The following is a 20,037-nucleotide window of genomic DNA, read 5'->3' as shown; positions in this document are numbered from 1 at the left end:
GACATTTTGATGCCCAACTACTTCTTAATTATAAAATTAAACTTCCAATTCTAAAATAATATAGTACTTTATCGTACGTAACAACTGTTTAATAATTACGGAAATGAGTACTGTAATTCGATGAATGGTGCGCCGTATTTTGAATGTTTTACACGAGGTGTCAGTTGCCCACTAATATCAAAGTCTAAACATGGCGTCAGCAATGGATATTGACGATGAAGAAAGCGATTTACCAACTTCTAGTAGCAGTAAAGGAGAGAAAAAACGTTTCGAGGTGAAAAAGGTGAGACAAAACGACCGAATACCATGTTCCACAAAATATGTATAAATATTATACATTTTAATAGTGTGATTACTGAATTCTAACCTTATTGCTTTGTTAAACACATGACTTATTGTTCGTTTTAGTGGAACGCTGTGGCACTTTGGGCATGGGGTATGTGCTTAAAAATTTTGTTATCTTGATGGATTCCTACTAATTACAATATAGTTACGGTAGATTTATGATATTCATCGTTAATCGCACACTTAATTATTTTTACAGATATCGTGGTAGACAACTGCGCTATATGCCGAAATCATATAATGGATTTATGTATAGAATGTCAAGCAAATCAAGCATCTGCCACTAGCGAGGAATGTACTGTAGCTTGGGGTGTATGCAATGTACATATCAATTGGAATAACAATATGTTTTAACTCTTTTATCTTAATATTTTAATCATTTTTTTTTTTTCACATAGCACGCATTCCATTTCCATTGCATCTCACGTTGGTTGAAGACTCGACAAGTTTGTCCATTGGACAATCGGGAGTGGGAGTTTCAGAAGTGAGTAAAAACATACAACAATACACAGCAGGCTTATTAAAGTTTTTGGCTATTGTTTGTGCATTTGTAGAAAAAGCACAAGAGAATCTAGCAAATTCTTTTATCGTGTGTTATTTAGATACGGACATTAGCAAGATGTATTCAATTACCGCAAACATCGGAACCTTCAGGAATGTCAAAGTCAACACAAGTTTAATTATGTGCTAACAACAATAAACGGTTTGTTGTTAGATGGGTGCAGAAAATCAGTGATATACCTACGAGCGTCTTAGAAGCTCTTTGAAAGTGAAAATAAAAGAACTAAAAAATTTGTTTCAGTGTTTAGAATGTTACTGCACGAGTATCAAGTGCAAGATGTTTTAAGATGGAGAAGTAAGTCCTAAAAATACGAGTTACCGAAACTTTCTTATTCTGTCGGTTATGCATTATGCCACAATGTAACTTATAGTCTTAAGTACTTGAATAAAAAAAAAAGCTATAAGAAATACAACAATTTCTTACCGAATCTTGTATAATGTTACTCCCTTTTAATATAGGTCTATTTAGTTACTAATAATCTATTAACCAAAACTATACACGTATTATCGAACAAAATCTTTTATATTTGAGATTGAAGAGGATAGAAAGAGTATCTTAGGTTGATGCATTTTTCTGCGAATTTTTTTTACCAAATCTCCCAATAATCCGCTTACCTGATTTTAAGAAATACCGTCCGGCAAAAGTTTAGTCCTCGTTTCCAGGAACGGTGATTTCGCCTAACCTACTCTTTTTAGCAATAATTTGTATTTTTCAAATAGACGTTGATTTTGTCGAAACTACGTAATATAACACATGCAGTGACCTAACAAAATTGACAAAAAAAATCAATCGTGAAAGTTATACGATTTTTACAGATACAGACATACGAGTATCGATAATCGATATTGGCTTCTTAATGGCTAGATCCAGTGTGGCCAGATTTGGCATAATTGAGTGCATTGACGGCGACACTAGTAACGACGAACTTCCTTAGCGTTTAACAGAGACATGATCTAGAAAGTGTTAAGTTTTGGTAACTCGTATTTTTAGGATTTGATTCTTGATGCGCTTGATGCTCGTACAGTAACATTCTAATCACCGTTTGAAAGAAAGAAGTTGCTTCCATCGAAGTAGTAACACGACAGCCTCTCATAATAATAGCTTTTACGTTGCACTGGCCTGCACGGTTGTCTTACTCTCACGCTCTTATCATTAATCGACGCTATTATGGGTACGTGGATTACCAACTAGACATTACGGTCGCACATCGCTGCGACCTGTGACGTCACCGTCGAGGCCAATCGATCGCTCTGAAATCATCTCGGAATCTCTTTTCCAGTTCCAGCGTATTCAAGAGGCACGACGGCCAATACTTATCAAGCGGTAGAACGCGGAGCTCGACGAGCCGGCTTCTAATCCGGGCATACAGCGAAAATTACATCTTCGACGAGCAAGCGACATTCACGCGTACCTGCAAGGGGGGAGCATTAGCGAGCCATTCTGTCCTCTGACTTTTCTTCGTACCATCCACATTCCCATTTTTATTAAACTCCTCTTTGCGTAAAAGTAAACACGGTCTGATACTTCCGAGGGAAATGGGATTTATTTAAACTTTAATTTCTCTGCATACGGTTTCATGTTCCAAATAAATCGCAATAAACAAACGACGCCGATAATACTGTCCGCTCGGAATGTTCTTCAACAATTTTCAATTGCGCGTTCAGTCCCGAACTTGAATTTCGCTTCGCTGGTAAATATTTATAATTGCAATATATTGAAAAAAGGTGATCCTTGTTTGCCAGAGATTGGGAAAGGTTGGGTGGGGGTTGCAATGATTGAGTGGATGTGTAATAATCCTGTGTATTCGAGCGGAGTTGGAATAATTTTCAGAGAATCAGTTTCGCACAATACATCGTGACCGGCGGCTGCTCAAAATATTTACCTGGTTGCGAGAAATGGAATATAAATACGATTTGCGTCTTCGCCCCGAGATAGAACGCGATAGAGGGTTAGGGGAACGGTCATAGGCAGGTCGAAGGGCGGTACGAAAGAGGTTTTGGGTGGAGGTAAAAGAGATGGAGGATGGGAGTACGAGTCGCGAAAGCCTCATTTCCGGCGGAAACAGAGGTTCCCTCACCCTAGCTGCGAGTAGTCACCCTCTCGGCCTCTTGTCCTCCTTGTCTCGTCCAGATGGCGGCATAGTCCAATCGAATTAAATACATTCCCGAGGATCGTCCAATCGACGACCTCCGATGGTGGTTTTTGTCTGGTAGTTGTTCTGCCAATACCACTGTCATTTCTTTTTCCTTCGTGTAGCACCGACATGATCTTATAATTTGCTTCTTGGTAATTGTTTCCCCTTTCCTCTCGTATTTTTAATAGTATCGACTATGGCATCGACATACCGGGTGTATCGAACATTTATTAAATAAATAAATCGTGATTATAACGATAAGAATAATTTTATTTAAACAGAGCAACAAGGAATATTTAAACGACGTATAAATCATTGACCGAGTAAAGTGACTCCAAGTCTAAATCTATTCTTCTTGAGTGCCATTAGAGAACACGTCTTTAAAAATAAATTTGAGGGCTGCTCGGGGTCATATTAAAATTGAATATTAAAATTTTCTCACTCAGTGGACAAATGTATTTTTGCGTTTCATAATTTCACGTTCGATACGTTCTCGTCGTCCTAGTAATCGTAGGTAGACGAGAGGAAGAAGAAAAAACCAATCGTTGTAAGTACGTGTAGTTTCGCGAAAGATTATTTTGCTGTTGAATTCGCGGCAGGGAAAAGCGTTTTCCCGTTATTGGTTGTTGTAAGCGTATTTGAAAACGCTGCGGAACCGAGGCTCTCCGCTAGTTGTACGTTATATTATTTAAAAAAAGTTCCCCTGCCGGTATAGACCATCCATTATCCGCAACTTGGATAAATCCGCCTGGGCGTTCTAGCTCCTTGTGTTTGGCGGATATATCAAGGTTTGTCTGGTCCCGTCGCTGTTGCGTTCTCTGTTTTCTTGCCATCTGTTCCCTTTTCCATCACGGACTTTCGAATCCATGGGAGGCTCTAGGGCTGTCGACAGGTAAACCCGATAAATCGCGAGATTTTTCCGTGGTCAGCCAAAGCGTCGCGTCACCGTTTCATCGGAAATCGTCACTTTTTCAGACAAGTAAGATAAATATCAGCAGTTTAATTTTCTTTGCTTCGTAAACGAGCTCCGAACAATACTCGCGTCGAGTGTTCAATTCGCACTAAAACGATTCGACTTTAATTCGATAACGGATCGAAGCGAGTAAATGGAATGTAAGAAGGAGACCAAAATTAGTCACAGGTATGTAGTTACCGAACCAATACGTTCGATTCGAGACGAAATTTTGGGAGCAACGATTCCAAAAACGCATCTAGCACAGGAAATGAAAGATTTCTCCTCGACGTAGAGAGATTTCTACGGGTGCGATGCAGATTGTAGTGGTAGTGGTAGGGTGACAAGGTAGGGAATCGTAAGAACGGTAAATCCTCGTTAAATCCACAAAAAAAGTAACAGAGCCTGTGGCGAGCGTGACACGGTACTAACATCTTCTTTTCTTCCGTGGTTCGTCCAAGACTCGGGCGGTCTTTTGCAAAATTCTTCAAAGTTACTTACGCATTTTGTCGTTGCTTTTTTTCATACGTAACACAATGTAATTACACGCATTGTAACGAAATAAGTGGTCGTAATTTAATAAATCGCGATAAAAGCAGACACGAACGTAGAACGTTTCGAAACCCATCAGTGGTGCTTGATAATGTCGATAACCGAAAATAAAGGAAAGAGCACGTAAATGGACGGGTTTTGATTCTCGTGGAGAATTTATTTACACGGTGTACCGCAATCGAGGTTCGCAATCACGACTCGCGGGAGGCGGGAGGACAGTAAGTGGAGCATTAAGTTGGAAATTTCGGAACACGATGTACACGGGCAGACCGTATACACGGTATTCTTGGCGGACGAGTCCGAGAGCACTCGATAGGCTAAGTAAATCAGAGGCCTTTGGTCAAGAGTAGAGCCTCCACTCCGTTCGGTATAGGAGTGGGAGAAGCAATAGTGGCGGCAGGAGCAACAAAGGGTTGGCTAAGAGCCTCTTCACCCACCGTTCGCTCGCTTTCTCCAACCACCGAAGCATCACCTACTTCTCGCTGCAGCGAGGCTTGCCTGGTCCTGTGATGTGATTGCTACCAAATGTGTTTACCGTAAACCGTATCAAACTGTCGATGTCCACCATCACCGTTACCTCGTGTCTTTTCCCGTGTACATCGATAAAAGAGTACGCACCTCTATCGATTCGGCAATCGTGCCATCGCGTCGCGTAGCGTCGCGTCGCGTCGCGTCGACCAGCCAGCCGAGCTTCGGAGCGTCTCTTTCACCCTTTGTCACCCGGTAGCTTACAAGTTCCACGCGATGGCAGGGTAGCAGACATCGTCGGGAAGTTTGCCTTCTACGACCTGTAACATTGTTATTTGCGAAAGGTCGCCTGCTTTCTCCTTCTCCTTCCTTTCGTTTTCTCTCTTTTTAATAGCCCGGTAATTAAAGGGAAGGTTGAAGAGGAACGCAATTTCGCCGGGTTCGTTCGAGTTTGCTTTTCGCGTAGCGCAATACGTTTGTTAAACGATACTCGACGTTTGTACAATTTATCGATGCGTAAATTATATACAAGGGATGGTATTCGATCGTTTTGGATAAATCGTTGACTTCAATACGGCGTTTGTACAACGCTGGTGGACCTGCACTTGTAACAGGTCTTCCATATCTCGAACAGGCATATTGCAGAGTGAAATCGATAGAATATAGCAAGCGGCATAGAAACGTGCGTAATGATCGTCCACGCCCAAACGCCGAAGAATTGCAAATGATCCGGTCGAACCCCAGCGCGGGATTTTTCTAAAGTGTTCACCGTCCACAGGGCGATGTTGACGACTATCAGAAAGGTGATTAGTTCTTTGCCAGGCTTGTCGTTCCTCGAGCACCGTCTTCCCCACGCGATCTAGAAATTGAAAGAATTCGTTCCGTTAATGCGATTACCCGCGACGAAAGATCGAATATCTTACTTTAATGAGCAAAGTTTGGCTGGTGCTTTGCATCAGGGCCAATAAGTCTGTAAAAAGCGACAGCACCCAGATCTGTCCCATCGTTAATATGTCACCGACAACACCGAACAGACAGTGCAGATAAACTCCGGCTTGAGCCGCGGCCAATAACGTCGTGTCCAAGTCTGACGGCTTGATGATCTTTTGTTGCAAGGCTTGCAACTTCAGAGTTCCGGCGATCGATGCGATCATGCCTGTAAATTTTATGCTAACGAACACGTTGCTCGGCTATAAAGATTGTATACGTACGATACCGTGAAATCTACCTAAACCGAGTATAGTCGCGTCTAGCGCGGTCACTTGCACGATAGCTATATTCATTTTGGCCTCCTTCAACACGAAGAACATAATCAAGCTGAGTATCGTTGCCGCGACGACCAGAATCCCGCCGAAAAGACCTCTGAAATAATTTCGGTGATCAAGCAAAGGTGCGCGTATAATCGGAATCTCTTAAAATCTCAACGATATCGAGAACAGCCTTATCGATTTAATTAAATTCTTGTCTGACCTGTGAGAGCTGCTGCAGTCTATGCTAAGATGATACGAAGATCTCGTCGGACTCTCGTTCTTTGCATCGATCTTCTCGTTCACCCTCTTCCACATCTCGAACAGTATCACCGCGCAAATTAAACTGAATTCAATTGTGCATGGAAAAAGGAACGGGCTCGCGTCTCTTAGAAGGGATTTTAAGATCCCGTCCTCGTCGTCGTGCGTATGGCCCAGTTGATCGATTTCGTGTTGCGTTTCTTCGACGAGTGCCTTGGGAAACAAACGGAATGGCTGAGGGGCGTGTAAAAAATTCACGATGGAGTCGATCGCGTATCGAAAGCAGCCGGGTTGCGAAATTACTGTTAATATCTGTCGCGTTTCTGCGCGCGGAATTAAAAGCTCGATGTCGGAATAATTTTGCTGATGATGAACACGACTACTTCGATTTCCCTGGGAATCGGGAACCGGGTCTCTGTTCACCGTTAGCGCGGGATACATTTCCACAAATATTGGAATAAACGGTTCGTTCGACTTTGATAAATGTTAAGTGCCGTTAATCGATACTATGCTGGAATTAAAAGGTCATCGAAATGTAATGAACATCAGCGGAGCTCAACCTTTCTTCTTTTATCGCAATCCGACGAATGCAAACGAGTACCTGTAACCATTCGCAGAGATTGGTCGCGATCATATGCATCAGACCTATCTTCGCGAGGGCTGTGTGTTTCGACATGCTGAGACTTCTGCTGTTCAGGAATATGAAGTGCATCTGGGCCGTGACCAACAGCAGTCTGGCACCCGGTGTAATCGCCCTGAACGGACCGGAAGCTATTTCCGCCCCAATTTGCAATCCCGTAAATACCAGCGAGCCAGCGCCAAATCCCACTGCGCCGAGCCTCAGACAAAAGCTACCGTACTGTTGCATCTGGGAAACAAAGATTTTTACAGTAAGCGTTGCGTAGCCGAACGCGCCACGCTGATTAGAAATCGTCCATCGAGCCACGAATCGGTACGGTAGATGGAAAATGTTCTCTGTAAATTATTCAACGCGGAGGATATGCCAATCGTCGGGGCAGGTAATCAAATCGCGATCGCCCTACATCCTACAAGTAATTAATTTCGAAATGTAAAAGTTACCTGATCGACGTTCTCGCGGTCACCTTTCTCGTTGAACGCGTAAGTCTGTTCTTTATTCTCGTTCTTCCGTGCCAGATTCTTTACGGCTTTGTCTCTCAACATGATGACGTACATCGCGATCACGAAAGCGACGCTGACCAAATACAGATAGAGGTAAAATCCCTGCAGAAATAAATCATTTTATCCTTCGTATCGAGCGAAGGGGAGCACGATCAGCCGTAAAAGATTAGAGAGCTAGGGAAATTCGTGAACAAATTTTCCCCACTGACCTGATTCAGAGAAGGCGGAACTCGTTCGGTGACGCTGGCTGTGATCGGTACGGTGATTCCAATGACGATGAGCAATTTTGCGTAAAGGGTGCTTACGATCGATATCATTTCCCGATGGCATTTTCCCTTCTCCGCGGGTTTCCACCGTTGATCCACGATCTGCTGTTTAGCAGCTGTTGACGAAAGTTTCGGATGCACTCTTTTAATTTGGAAACATCGAAGGTATCGAAATTCTAGTAGGTACCGTGCGCTTACTTTTCGCGGCTTCCAGAGCGTTGATGGGCACGCAAGCCGCATTGACGGGCGCCAATGGTAAGAAGTTTGGCCGTTGCTTTTGCGCCTCGTCGTTTTTCTCCGCGTGAGTTTGATTGTTGAGAAGCGGCGTTTGAGCCTTGTACCCCGGCGGTTGTCCCGTCAAGAACTCTTGATCCTGAGGTATACAGGACGGTAGGGACATGTTACTGCCTATTCCTGAAATCAACGCTCTGCGGAAGGGAATGAGTTCTCGTTTCTTACGCGTATCGAGTCCAGCCTGATATATGTAAATATGATTAAAAATATATTGGTGAAATATGCTCGATGACCGTCGCTCGTTTACAGGACGTCGATGACATTTGGCTGCGCTCGGCGTCGCTTTCGCATCGATACACTGAACGATATAAATTTAAACGAATCGCTGATGCATCGCGTCGAAAATATTTCGTTCGAAAACTGGATTCAATGATCGTAAAATTATACGCTATTCGCGTGGCTGTGCGGCTGCGTTTTACGTTACACCACGCGCGAAAGGTACCGTATTTTAGTCTCGATACGCTATTAATAACGGGGCGGTGATTCGCGCGTGTCAAATGAAAAATACGAAGGAAAATTAGAAAACGAGTTGACATTACCCGAGAAGACCCCTTCTATGGTTTATAACGGCAGTCAGGGACATGCTTTGTCTTCGGAGGTGCGAGGTTCTTCCTCGAGGCGATGCAGGGTAGTCTTTTCCATCAGCCTCAGACAAGGTTATCGTTTGCATCGCGCCTCGATTTTTGAATTCCGAACTGTCACAATGTTACGATCAAGATTATCGTCGTAAAGTTTCGTGTAATTTCATTCTAAGCGTTACTTACTTTGTCGTTATATTCGATTGAGTATTCATTGTCCCTGTTCTAATTCGATGAACGCGAACGAGCTGAAAAAGAGAACGCGTTTCTATGTATGTACATGTACATACTATACAAGACACGGTGTCTTCGTTTTTTTTACTATCATTTTGGAATACCAGAATGTAGGTACGTAAAGCACGACGTACGTTGAAAAGTTAAAGTTATTTCTCCTTTCTTCTGGCAAATGTTGCGTACCAATCGTTTCGGTTTATTCACCGGCAATGCGTCAAACTTCCTAGTTTGTTCCGGGGTTGGGTAAGCTCGCCGCGCTGTATTTGCTCGGCTGTTCTCGCGGAGAAAACTTGGAAATTTATTCCCGGGGAAATTCGCTCGCGTTTTGAATTTTTAGTAGGCTGGCCAACTTCTTTCTTCGCTGCGCCTCGTGGGGTTCAAGCGTCTAGAAGAAAGCGATTCTCTCAACTTCGATCCAAGGTCCAACGGTAACAAATTTTTCCAACCATGGTTCTCTTCTCTCTCTCTTTTATACAAGGGAGAGTCAGCGATTATCCACGATGTACTTATCGCTAAGCTTTATTTTTTTATCCCTTGGCTATGATGCAGCTTTGATTCGCTAGAACCGTAAATATGGAACCCCTTTTTCATGGGCGACGAGGGTTGCGAATCTCCTTAAGCGAGTGTCGACTATCAGCCACTCATTTATCCCTGTTTACTTTGAAAACAAACGACCATATGTTTCTGAAAGGGAGTTACCATTAGTTAAAAACTCGATCCTCAGTGATTGCACCTAAAACAGTTTTATAAATCTGAGAAATTTGTTTCCACTCCGATTGTTTCCAATACTTGATTTCCATGTTTCTTCGACCGCGGTACAATGATCAAAGTATAAAGTTGGCGTATAAATAGGTTTGCGGATAAAATGATTGACTCACCCTCGTAGGTTGGAAGGCTCGTTCGAGGCGGCTGTATTGTTTGCAGGTTGTTCGGGACGTAAATCTGGAATTCGTACTTCATTGAAGGCGATTCTCGACTATGTGCCGGCGACACGGTCGACACTGGCTGTCGTGTAACCGCACCAACGTCGGCAACTTTCCTATGAATCGCGTTAAACGAATCCCGGTGAACCGTGCGACGCTATCGGCGCGTCAGTCGAAGGAAATGCTCCGCTGCGGGCTACTCGCGGTAAATGCCTAACTGTTCTCGTGGCATGAATCGCACAAAAGCCACTTCCAGCACGCCTTTGTGGAAGGCGAGCGCTTTTATGCGTCCGTCGACGACGCGTTGTGCGATGTGGCCGCGAAATCTCAAACAACAAGTATCTTTTGCAGGCCGCGGTCGTTCTCGAGCATCACGCTTTTGCAGGTCGTCGTCGAACCTGATCAAGATTTGCAACGGGTCTCCTTTACGAACTTTTTCGCGATTCGGAAATAGCTTATCGTCGACGAGGGGGCGGCGAGGATCGACGACTTGGGCGGTGGTTCGCGTACTTGTGATGGAAAAGACGAAAGGATGCAGCTAGTGTACGTTTCGATCTGGAAGGTCAACGACAAACAAACAGATGTCGTCGCGAAATTAGCGACAGATTGCGAAAAACGGTGGGAATCGAACATCGTGAATGAGAAACACACGCCTCTATACATATGTATGCATCCGTTAAACGTACATTAAGACTGTGCATTATTAATGCGAACGATTCAACGACAACATGTTCGCCGATCGATATTCTAAATGGATGTAATTCGTAGCTGTCGATTGTTTATTTATGCGGAATATTTCGAAATACCAGCGACGGTAACGCGGCGATTCGGTGGCCTCGGACATTTGCATTTGTATTGCTTGATTACCTCGGAATTCAATTTCTCTTGCGATTTTAGGAATAATCGAAGCAAGAAATGACGTACATATTTAGTATTTTCGAACCCTAAAGCCGACGATGATTTGCGCGTCGCGGCGCAGCGCGCGGTATCCGTCGATTATAACATTAACCGTTATCGAGTTCCGTGGATCGTGGTGTAAACGAAACGAGTGTTCGCGCGGCTCGCTGCTTGATCAGAAGACATGTAATCGACGTTCAGGTCGGTGCACGCGTATCTATACGTTCTGATGATGGTGACCGAACGTTCTGCATAATTTTACGAGACTTTCGTGGCGGCCGGCGAGTTTATAGGCTGATTTTCTGACGCGTAATTCGTACGAACGAGCCGGTTAAGTGGAGTGTAAGCCGTTAATGAAGCCAGTATTATCATCCGCGGGGAACGACGCGGATGCGTTTGTCGAAACAGTTGGAAAATTTAGACCGTGCTCGCTAAAAGGCACTAATTGTAGGCGCAGCCGATAATAGTTAGTACCCAGGGCCTAATTATCGTTCCAGTACGCTGGTCGATCGATTCGACAAATCCTGATTTGCGTTGGCTCGCCGGTGTCCTTGTCACTTTCGATCTCTTCCGCCGACCGGCCACCGATTAGACGTAAACGATTCTATAGTCGCGCGTCGTCCTTTTCACGGATCGCTCTCAGCGAGTAATCTACGAAAACAAAGAGAGAACGATCGAACGAGACGCAAAGTGGTACAAGTGCGAATTAAATTCCCAGCGGAGTTCGGATCGACGAGAATAATTCTGCTAGAATCCGTCGGTTTGACGGCAACCTGGCGCTGAATAATAATGTCTAGATTAGATACGGTCCTGGATTAATAACCACATTTTACCTGCGACTCCGGGAGATGAAAGTAGTTCATCGGCGGACTTTTTATATGCATAAAGTTGAAAAAATAAAGCGAACGAATCGACTACACTCGTCGGTCGAGAGAGTTTCCCGTCCATCGTATCCTGGACCTGGAAAGACGTGTCCAGCGACAAATTGAACTTGTACGAATTACAGTAGAACGTTCTGGCCCGTATTGTAATTAAAGAGAAAAACTATTCTTTTTGATAAGGGGGGGTTTCTTTTTTTGGTCGTGAGAGACGTTCAAACGAGGCTCGTATCGTTCAAGTTTTCCATTCGGGCCTAAATGATATATGTATAACGGTAGAAAAATTGTTATGGATTTTTATTTTTGAAATATTCTGCGGAATTTAATATTGTCCTTTTAACGGTCTTGACGGTAGGAAATTCAATGGATGATTACGGTAGCGACTAAACGAATGCTGGGACGGTGCATAGGTGAGATTTCATCCTCGACGAGATCGCTAATGACGAGGACAGTCCTGGCAGCCCGGCGAGTAATCAACCGGAAGCGAACTCCGTCGCTCATCCGAGCCAGAATCCCTGCCTATCCAACCTGCGGCCTTTTCGTGCCTCGATTCTCTGTCGCTTGTCTCTCCTCTCTCCGGGTTCCGAGCTCTCTCTTATCGGGCCATTCAGTCGGGTTGCCCTTTCGCGAGACTTCTCTTCCCGGGGGCGGAACCAGGGAGAACCGGAAGTGCCCGGATATGAGTTTCCGGCGCGGACAATTTGCAACGCAAAATTGAATGATCGACTCCGATAACCGTCGACGCTCGTGCCTACCTATGTAGCTTGTCACGCTTCAAATTCCAAAGCGGCGGCGTTGTCGACGATTCGGCGACAACGACCGATTGCCTGCCGCCGTCACAACGATTCGTTATCGTCATTACCGGGACTTGGAACGAATCTCGCGGAACGCCTGAAAGAGGTCCTTTCGTAGGCCTCGGGCCAAGACGTTTCGCCGAGTAATTTTCTTCCACCCTTTCCAGATTTATTTTCCCCCGGTGTGCATCGATGTTTTTCTTCTTAAAAGCTGTCCTCGAGCCGAGTGTCGACAGCGTTGAAAAAAATCGCTAATTGAAATTCGAGACGGTTAAAAGCGACGTCGCGATAATAAGCTGTTTCTTTCTCGTACAAGGTGCAAAGAGAGGAGAAGAGGAGCAGGTTCAGGCCCATTTGCCGTACCAGCGGACACGGAATAAACTGTTTCGGGGAAATAAAGGTGAGGCTGCGACGAGAGGAGGAGGAGGAGCTGGCGTCGACGGCGGCGGCGGCGGCAGCAGAGGAGGATGAATAGAGTGGATCGAGGGCGAGAGGATAGTCACGGGATTGATTCGAATTGTCAAAACGGTTGGCTGGCTGCGAGTCGGTTCCTATTTTTGAGCAGCGAACCTTCGCTATAAACTCGACCATAAATGGCTATTTACCTCTTCTGGACCGCTTGCTGAAGCTCCTGTCCCTGTTCCACTCAGTAGCCATCCAGTTACTCACGCCTCCCTTCCCTAACTGTTCGCCTCGTCCCTCCCTCTGGCTCTTGCAGCCACTCTCACCCCTATCTCTTCGAGCGATGCCCGCACAGAACGGTGGCGCGGCAGTTTCGCCCGACAATGTCTATTGGAAGATTTATTCCAATATTTTCAATTAAAGTTAGACAAAGCCGAGTTTGATAACGCCTGCGTATTTCGCCGCTCTAGTTGCGGAGGTAAAAATAATATAGTACGCGCGAATGATCAGGAGTGGCTTTCATCGACGCCACCCTGCGCCGGGAGAGGGATGCTCAGGGAGTGAGTTTCGGTAGATGGTGAACGCGTCCGATGGGACGGGTCGACGCGCGCTCGAACAAGGAGAGTCGCTTCTCCGCGAAGAATACGGGATTTCGTTTCGAGTATCGGAGAGCCAGCTTACGGACAGCGTTTTCTTCCTTTTATCGATGTAATTAAGTTGCACCGGCGAACTCTTTTTCCGCGCGGCATCGCTGGTAAATCTTTTCCCAGCTATTCGAAGCGGAATCGTGTATTCGGTGGAACAATATAGTAGAAACAACAGGTCGAACTCAAAAACGAATTCTGTATAATTTTTTAACAGGTACATCAAGAGTAAATCCTCGATAATATTCCGATGGTGTTGGAAAACGCCTCGACGACCAAGAGATAAAACGTCGTTTCTACCGTGGGCGATGAGTTTGCTCGAGCGGAATTCTACTTTTTGTTCGATTTATAATTAACCTGCCCAATGGGGGAACGATTGTACGAAATGGCGTTGGTATTTTCCGTTTCCCCGACATTCGGTAATTATTCAAGCTGCATAGTTAAATGATTCGTTGACACCTATGACGATAAGGTAGGAAATTATCGTTGCGCAAGTTAAACGGTTGAATGTCTTAATTAACGGTGTAGCTGCACCGTGACTACCGCATTTGTAATTAATTATGCAATGGTAGTTTCAGTCATGCGACGTTCATCGATAAAGTTCAACGATCCATCGAGCTTACGAGTATACCGTCAAACGACGTTGTCGGATGACCTCTTTTTAACGTTCTCAGGTAAACGCGCGATGTCGTTTCTTTCGTTATTAATCGTTTAAACCGTTCGGCGATCCGGAGTAAAAGTATAGTCGCGCATCTTGCATGGCCAGCAATAATTAGATGCCTACTGGAATACCCGCAAACGTCGCGCGACTGTCACGACAGCTGTCATCGCCTTCTGTTGGCACGTTCGGGTCTCTGTGTGTGAGAAAATTAAAGCGAGAGAGAGAGAGGGATAACAGAGCGACGAGTGAGAGAAAGAGAAGCCTAGCGAATAGCACGTATCGGAGGGCGCACTGATTCGTTCGGACAGTTCGATCATTGCGTCCTGTACTTGCGATCAGACTGGAACGCGTAGTATGGCGGTCGAAGGTGGCGAAAATGGAATTTGAGTGTCATCCGGCGGATTCGGTATCTGCTTGGGGTTCGGTGTAAATTTTTGTTCCAGCTATGATACAGCCACCGCGGTTACACTTTCGATTTACGTAACGTTCAGGTTCGTAGAATCAGAGATCTATCGATCGGCGAACGTTCACGGGCCAAATTGAACGCTACGACGCGGTGCCGGTCGATTCTTTCGGAAATGAAAGTGGCAACGGGGACACGATGTGGATGCCGCGCATTACTACGAGTTAATATTCTTCCATAACGTGTCGTTTCTTCGGGGATGCTTGGTACGCGTGCGAGGAACTCGTTCGAGCGTGAAACGCTACTCGGCCTCGAGCAGGTTATTCTTATCCTGCGAGTTCATCCCGAAGGTTGAAGGTGCACGCATGCACTCGCGAGAGGCAAAAATCGATCCCGCCTCGGCTGAATACAGCACCCCTAGGATGACCCTTAATAACGCGAAATACGGGAGAAGGGATAGGAGGGGGAGGATGTAGGTGGAAGCGCAAGGACGAAGATGATAAAAAGGAACGCCAAAGTGGGAGATATCGAGTAATCGAAGAACAGAAATGGCTCGTCCAAGTACATAATAGGGTCGCAATAGCGGAACCAGGTATTGTGCTTAAGATGCTGGCGAAACTCGATGAAAGGAAGCGAGTGACTCTGCGAATACGAGTAGCGATTCGTGTAGAAAATCGATAACCGTCGTTACCTGAAACTCTCTTTTCGAGAGTACGATCTGCCTGTTAATTTCTCAAAGAATTCCGTCTATGGGAGATTGAAACGTTCGGGGCTTTCGCGGTTAAAGTTTTTACGCTCGACTCTTCCTCGATACAAACTATTTCGTTGCATTTGTCTAATCGGGATTGGATTTAGTAGATCGTTTATGCTATCGCAGTTTTTTACAAGTTATGTACACGTCGCTTTTGCAGCGATTTTTAAACCGGACGAACCGGTCGATGCTCGCGATACGGATTCGCGTTTCGATGTCGCTCGGACTTTGGTGCCAGGATTGAACAAAAATAACAATACGAGAAAAAAAGGTGAAACCAATCTGTGGATACAGGAGGGAGCAAACCCGGGGTCCCGATAATGTTTTTGACGTTTCTTCCGTGAAACGCGTCGCGTTCCCGCGTCTCGTGACGCGCGAACGGTCATGCCGGCACGGCGCGGCGCGGCGACACAAAAAATTTTTACCACCGCGTCGTGGCGTCGGCCAACCTCCCTGCCCTCCGATGGGAGGTTTCGGGACGTTTAAACGATTCTCGCGCGTGCGATACGAATTCGTATCTGTTCGAACACCGATTCGGCATCGCTATTCACACGAAGCGACGAGTATTGAACGGTAGTGGTTCGTGCGGAATCTACCCGAAGCGTACCAGGCAGCTCGAACACACGCGACGGTAGACGTGTACGGGGGCACAGGCACACGTACGCGATCACACCATGCACGGGCACACGCACACGGCGACGCTGCTGGCTCGTCCAGTCGTTCGTGGATGATAGACAATCGCGGGCAGTCTCGTTATTATGCCGTGCGCGGTGTGATTTCCAATATGTTGCGACCGTTGCGACCGATGCGACGACCGTCATACCGGGCTGTCGAGCTTCTCTGTTCGGCCTTGGACGTTCAAATGACTGGCTGTGCTGTTCCGAGAAGAGTGCTCTGCTCGTTCGACCTGTCGCGTTAATGGCCAATAAGCGACACATTTCCGATTGTCTCGACCTCGTTCGGAAGCGTAACGATAGAATTGGTATCGCGCTGACGCGTCATCCAGCGCCACCGATGTGCTGCGCGCAGGTAAATAGCAGCAAACGGTGTAACGAGGGATAACGATAACGATGTTACCTTAATCGGATATTAACCCCGCCGAATAACGACCTCCCCGTTTTCTTGTTCATCTCCTCGGGTACCGGGATAGCCGTGCCAAAGCACCGAAATCTTGCAGGTTCGTTTACGTTCCAGGATCACGACGGTGGGAGGTTGTTAACGAACGGCTAATATCCGAACTAGTCACATTTCTGATGTGAATTCGTGTGTCGCGGAAAGAGTCGACGCGGATGGATGAGAAGAGCAGCCGGAGAAGGTTCGGGAGGAAGCTGAGATTGGGAGGAGAGAGCGGGAAAGAGATTGCCACGCGCGGTGGCAACGTGACCCCGGTAAACTGCTAATGCCGAACCGAGTGGTAGTAATACCTAATAGCAGCCCGAAGCGGTGTCGGGGCCAACTCCTTCTAAGTGAATTAACCCCAAGTTAATCTCGAGTTAAGTAAACCCCTAAGTAGACCTCGAATGTCTTCCGTTCTTCCTTTCCTGCGAACATCGCCCATCGCCCACCGCCCACCACCCACCGACCTCCGCAAGCACAGCCGTCTCTAACGCAACTCGGTGCAAGTACATGGCGCAACCACCGTCGTACGATCGTTAACGATTAGGATCTTCGAACCCTTGACGCGGTTATCAGTCACGCTAACTTCGAAGCACCTTTTTCTTTTAGTTTCCCGCCACCCTTCCTCTCGACCCTGATCCAACGAAACGAGAACGTCGCGGCTCGGCGTCGTTCGTAAATTTCTTCCAATTTATTCCGTTTACTCGGCCTTTGTCCATTAATATTAACGACTAAGAGTCGCGACGATCGGCCATAGCGTTACTCCGGACACGTTTTTCCACGAGGTTGCGACGTATTAATCATCTCGCGACCACGCTGCGACCCTGTCCTCGCATCATTTTTCCTCCGTTTCAGAATTTGCTCTTTTTCCGTCTGGCGCCGAGGCTCGGGAAAACTACGGTCGACGTTACCTTTTGTACGATTTTTCGCGCACGCCATCGGGCAACATCTATCTTCTGGACACCGTTGTCGTATTTCCTACCATTAGACCGCTTTGTTCGACGCAAGCCTGTTCGTACGGCCGAACAAACGAAACGCGAAACGTTCGTCTTTGTTGCTGATGCACCGTCGTCGTGGTTGCAGATCGTGCAGGTTTCGTCGACAACGAACCAAGTCGTAAAGAACGGCTCGCCTGTCACGAAACCCAGACGTCTGCGTCCATAGTTCCCGTCATCTGTCGTCGACCCTTCGATTCGTGATGATGATTCGTTTTCTTCTTCCGCATCTCGTATCGATCCGTGCACGATCCGTTTAAAGAAACGTCGAGGAACGATGGTCGATCGTTGGACGATCCGATGCCGCGAAACTGCCGGTCGCATAATTGTTATCAACTTCATTTACATCGCATTAACGTCTAACGGAATTACAGTATGCGCTCGTTATCGGGCCCGATCGTTAAATACGGTTCGCATTTAATCGGCGTGCACGGAATTACGCCGAACGTGCAACAAAATTATAATTCGCTGGTCTCGTTCGAATATTTTCTCGTTTAATTAACCGTCGAATATGGATAATAAGCACGATCGACGCGCATCGATCTCCCTACGATTATTTCTACCTCGGACGACTAGAAAAATAGACAAATAGAAAAACGGAAAACGTGTTCAACACCGATATCGGTTGTCCGTTTAATTCCCTCTGGGCGGCACAAAAGACTTTTAGAGTCGCTATCTCTTTGATAACAAACATTTTAAAAAGCGGCCAATATCGTAGAACGGGAGGATGTTGGTTCCGTCACCTGGCAAAGCAAGTAGGCAATAGTATGACGTTATCGCGAAAACAATGTATTCTACCGTCGCGTCGGTCAGAGGTGAGAAACCGATTGGCCGCAAGCCGCATTTAGTCTCTGCCGAAACTTGCTCGGCACACAGAGCGATAGGAAAGCGATACCGTACACAATCGTTTTACTTCTACAATGCTTCTACGCTTCGCTAGCCATTGCACCTGCTCCAAAGGAAAGTAAATGGTGCGAGTAGTCGCTAACATGCTGATAGTGGGAGATCCGGTTAACCGAAGATGAAGTTTGTGCGGTCTCTGGCGGAGAAGTTGATCGCGTCGGTTCGATTGTATAAGGGTATCTCTTTGACGAGCTGTAAAGAATGCAATCTATCGATATAATGTAGACATTACTGTAAATTACGTTGCGGAATAATCCCCGTTGGAAGTTGAAGCTACGTTAAAATAAGAAAAACAAAATCTCGGTTCTAATGGGCGGGATGCACGCGTCCGATCAAACTACTTCCGTGCTGGTAGTATACCGATAGTAAACAAGCGATAGATTGTAATGGATAATAATAGAGGAACCGAGAGTCGAGAGAGCGACAGGAATTTGATGAAATTAGGGCGATACTTGCTCGAAAGACAGGGTGTCTCGGGGAGAGAGGTCTCCTGTTTGCTCGTTGATACGCGGAGACGCTCGGTGTTGTACGAGCACGTGTACGCGTGCCAATCATCGATGCAGAGTTTACACGCTGTCTCCGCGTATAGGTGTGCATGCGTGTCGAGATGCATCTGTGCCCTTTAGCTGTGAAAAAGTTCCTCGAAAGCACCGGGAAAGAGAGCTTTGTGAAAAGCGTAATTGACAGGCCTTCCCATTAGTAAACGAGGAAATATTGGACGGAGGGCTGGAACGAGACGAGGCGGGAAGGAGAGGCCGCAACGATGGGAGGCCGGGTGGAGCGAGGCGATGTGTAGATGCAAAGGGAGAGAGACAAAGAGCGAAGAAGTCGAGGCGTGGGGCCAAGTACTCGGTTCCTGGCTTCTTCTTTTTTCCTTTTTTTTTTTTCTTTTTTACATTAAGCGGCTAAATTTCCGTGTGCCAGCTATGCTGAACATTCGCCCGGAAAGCCGGCCGCTCGACTCGCGTCCTTTGATGTGCTCTGGCAGCCTTTTGGTTGCACACCATGAAAACGCGAATCGATTCTGCGCCGATTCGCGTCAAAGCGTAGGAGTTTCGGTTTCTCCCTTCCGTATTCAGATTTTTTCCGGAAGCCGCAGCGAGTCACGATTTGCGTCACTTCTAAACGCCAGCAGCCAGGTGTTGCCTATTTCTGTTCGACTCGTAAAAGTTGGACAGATTTTTCCCGCGCATCGGAAATGCCTTTTGACCTTTAAGCGGCGACGATACATCGATCGTCCGCCGCTGGCGTACATACAATATCCCATTAATAAATCGTGTTTTCCGAAAAAATAAAGAAAGAAAGAAAACGCGGACGCTTTGACGATATTTGAAGCGATTGAAAATTAATCATCGTCTAGGCGTCTACTCGTTTGCTTTTATCAGTCGGACGGTGTAACGTAACGTTTCGTTTCATCGAACGATCGACCCGATTGACGTCCGCCCTTGCGCCTCTACCCCATCCATCGCCGCCTCTCACCCGTGTTTCTCATTTTCCGCATACGCGTCCATTGTTCGCCGAGTAGGAAGGCACGAGAGAGTGGAGCGGAAATCAGCGCGTGGATCGTGACCAAAGTTCGACCTTTGCCACCGTTTGTCCCGAAGGCATCGTGCCGCGGAACAATGCGACAGCATTCT

The 20,037-nt window shown here is 46.3% G+C and overlaps 2 protein-coding genes across 2 annotated transcripts; one reads left to right on the top strand and one right to left on the bottom strand.

The window, feature by feature from the left end:
- The first annotated feature begins 177 nt into the window (after positions 1–177).
- Positions 178–1,327, top strand: LOC122398060 (RING-box protein 1A). The gene is made up of 5 exons (XM_043397678.1): positions 178–283; positions 409–436; positions 545–666; positions 744–829; positions 948–1,327. The coding sequence occupies exons 1-5, from the start codon at positions 191–193 to the stop codon at positions 958–960; spliced, it is 342 nt and encodes a 113-aa protein (XP_043253613.1). The 5' UTR covers positions 178–190; the 3' UTR covers positions 961–1,327.
- Positions 1,328–4,994: 3,667 nt separating this feature from the next.
- On the bottom strand, positions 4,995–10,239 carry LOC122397819 (proton channel OtopLc-like). Its single transcript, XM_043397248.1, has 12 exons — positions 9,912–10,239; positions 9,168–9,418; positions 8,986–9,047; positions 8,761–8,916; positions 8,126–8,355; positions 7,871–8,043; positions 7,602–7,763; positions 7,123–7,389; positions 6,484–6,734; positions 6,242–6,375; positions 5,937–6,169; positions 4,995–5,872 (listed from the first exon to the last, which is right to left on the bottom strand). Exons 3-12 carry the CDS (start codon positions 9,012–9,014, stop codon positions 5,582–5,584), a joined length of 1,926 nt encoding a protein of 641 aa, XP_043253183.1. The 5' UTR covers positions 9,015–9,047; positions 9,168–9,418; positions 9,912–10,239; the 3' UTR covers positions 4,995–5,581.
- Between the last annotated feature and the right edge of the window lie 9,798 nt (positions 10,240–20,037).

The sequence above is a fragment of the Colletes gigas genome, unplaced genomic scaffold, assembly GCF_013123115.1.
Source record: "Colletes gigas isolate AHSC1104 unplaced genomic scaffold, ASM1312311v1 Colletes_gigas_Sc00010, whole genome shotgun sequence".
Lineage (NCBI taxonomy): Eukaryota > Metazoa > Arthropoda > Insecta > Hymenoptera > Colletidae > Colletes > Colletes gigas.
This window is presented reverse-complemented; position numbering and strand designations above follow the sequence as displayed.